Source organism: Gavialis gangeticus, unplaced genomic scaffold (genome assembly GCF_001723915.1).
Source record: "Gavialis gangeticus isolate Ggan-Ray unplaced genomic scaffold, GavGan_comp1, whole genome shotgun sequence".
NCBI classification, from domain to species: Eukaryota; Metazoa; Chordata; order Crocodylia; family Gavialidae; genus Gavialis; species Gavialis gangeticus.
The window spans coordinates 58,180,561-58,180,905 of NW_017729022.1; the positions used below are offsets into that span (position 1 = coordinate 58,180,561).

General features: G+C 46.1%; 1 protein-coding gene across 1 annotated transcript in view; it reads left to right on the forward strand.

The window, feature by feature from the left end:
- Positions 1 to 345, forward strand: part of HAL (histidine ammonia-lyase) — a 62,567-nt gene that overhangs the window by 28,415 nt on the left and 33,807 nt on the right. Inside the window, 1 exon segment of the mRNA XM_019515055.1 lies at positions 344 to 345. This exon segment is cut by the window's right edge and continues 105 nt beyond it. Within this exon segment, the coding sequence (XP_019370600.1) occupies positions 344 to 345 (2 nt within the window).

Consider the following 345-nt stretch of genomic DNA (forward strand, 5'->3'; position numbering starts at 1 on the left):
TTGCATAGAGCCTTGTAGCTAGGCAATGTTACTGCCTGCTCCCAGCAGCAAACTGCCCTGTTTATATAGGCAGCCATGGATCTAAAATGGCTGCTGCAATTAAGCACCTGCTGGCTGCTTGGTTCGGGCCTTAAAGTGGCAGGCACCAACAGTGCCTTGCCACACCCAGGTAGAAAGATAAGATGTAATGTTACATTAGCAAATCTTCTGAAGCTAATGAATCTTCCATCTTGAAAACATCAGCTTTGTCTCACCACGCCTGAGATGATTCCTCAGGAGAAAGGATTATTGGTCTGGTTTCCAAATAAGTAAAGACACCAAGGTGTTCTCCAGACCTGAGGAGAG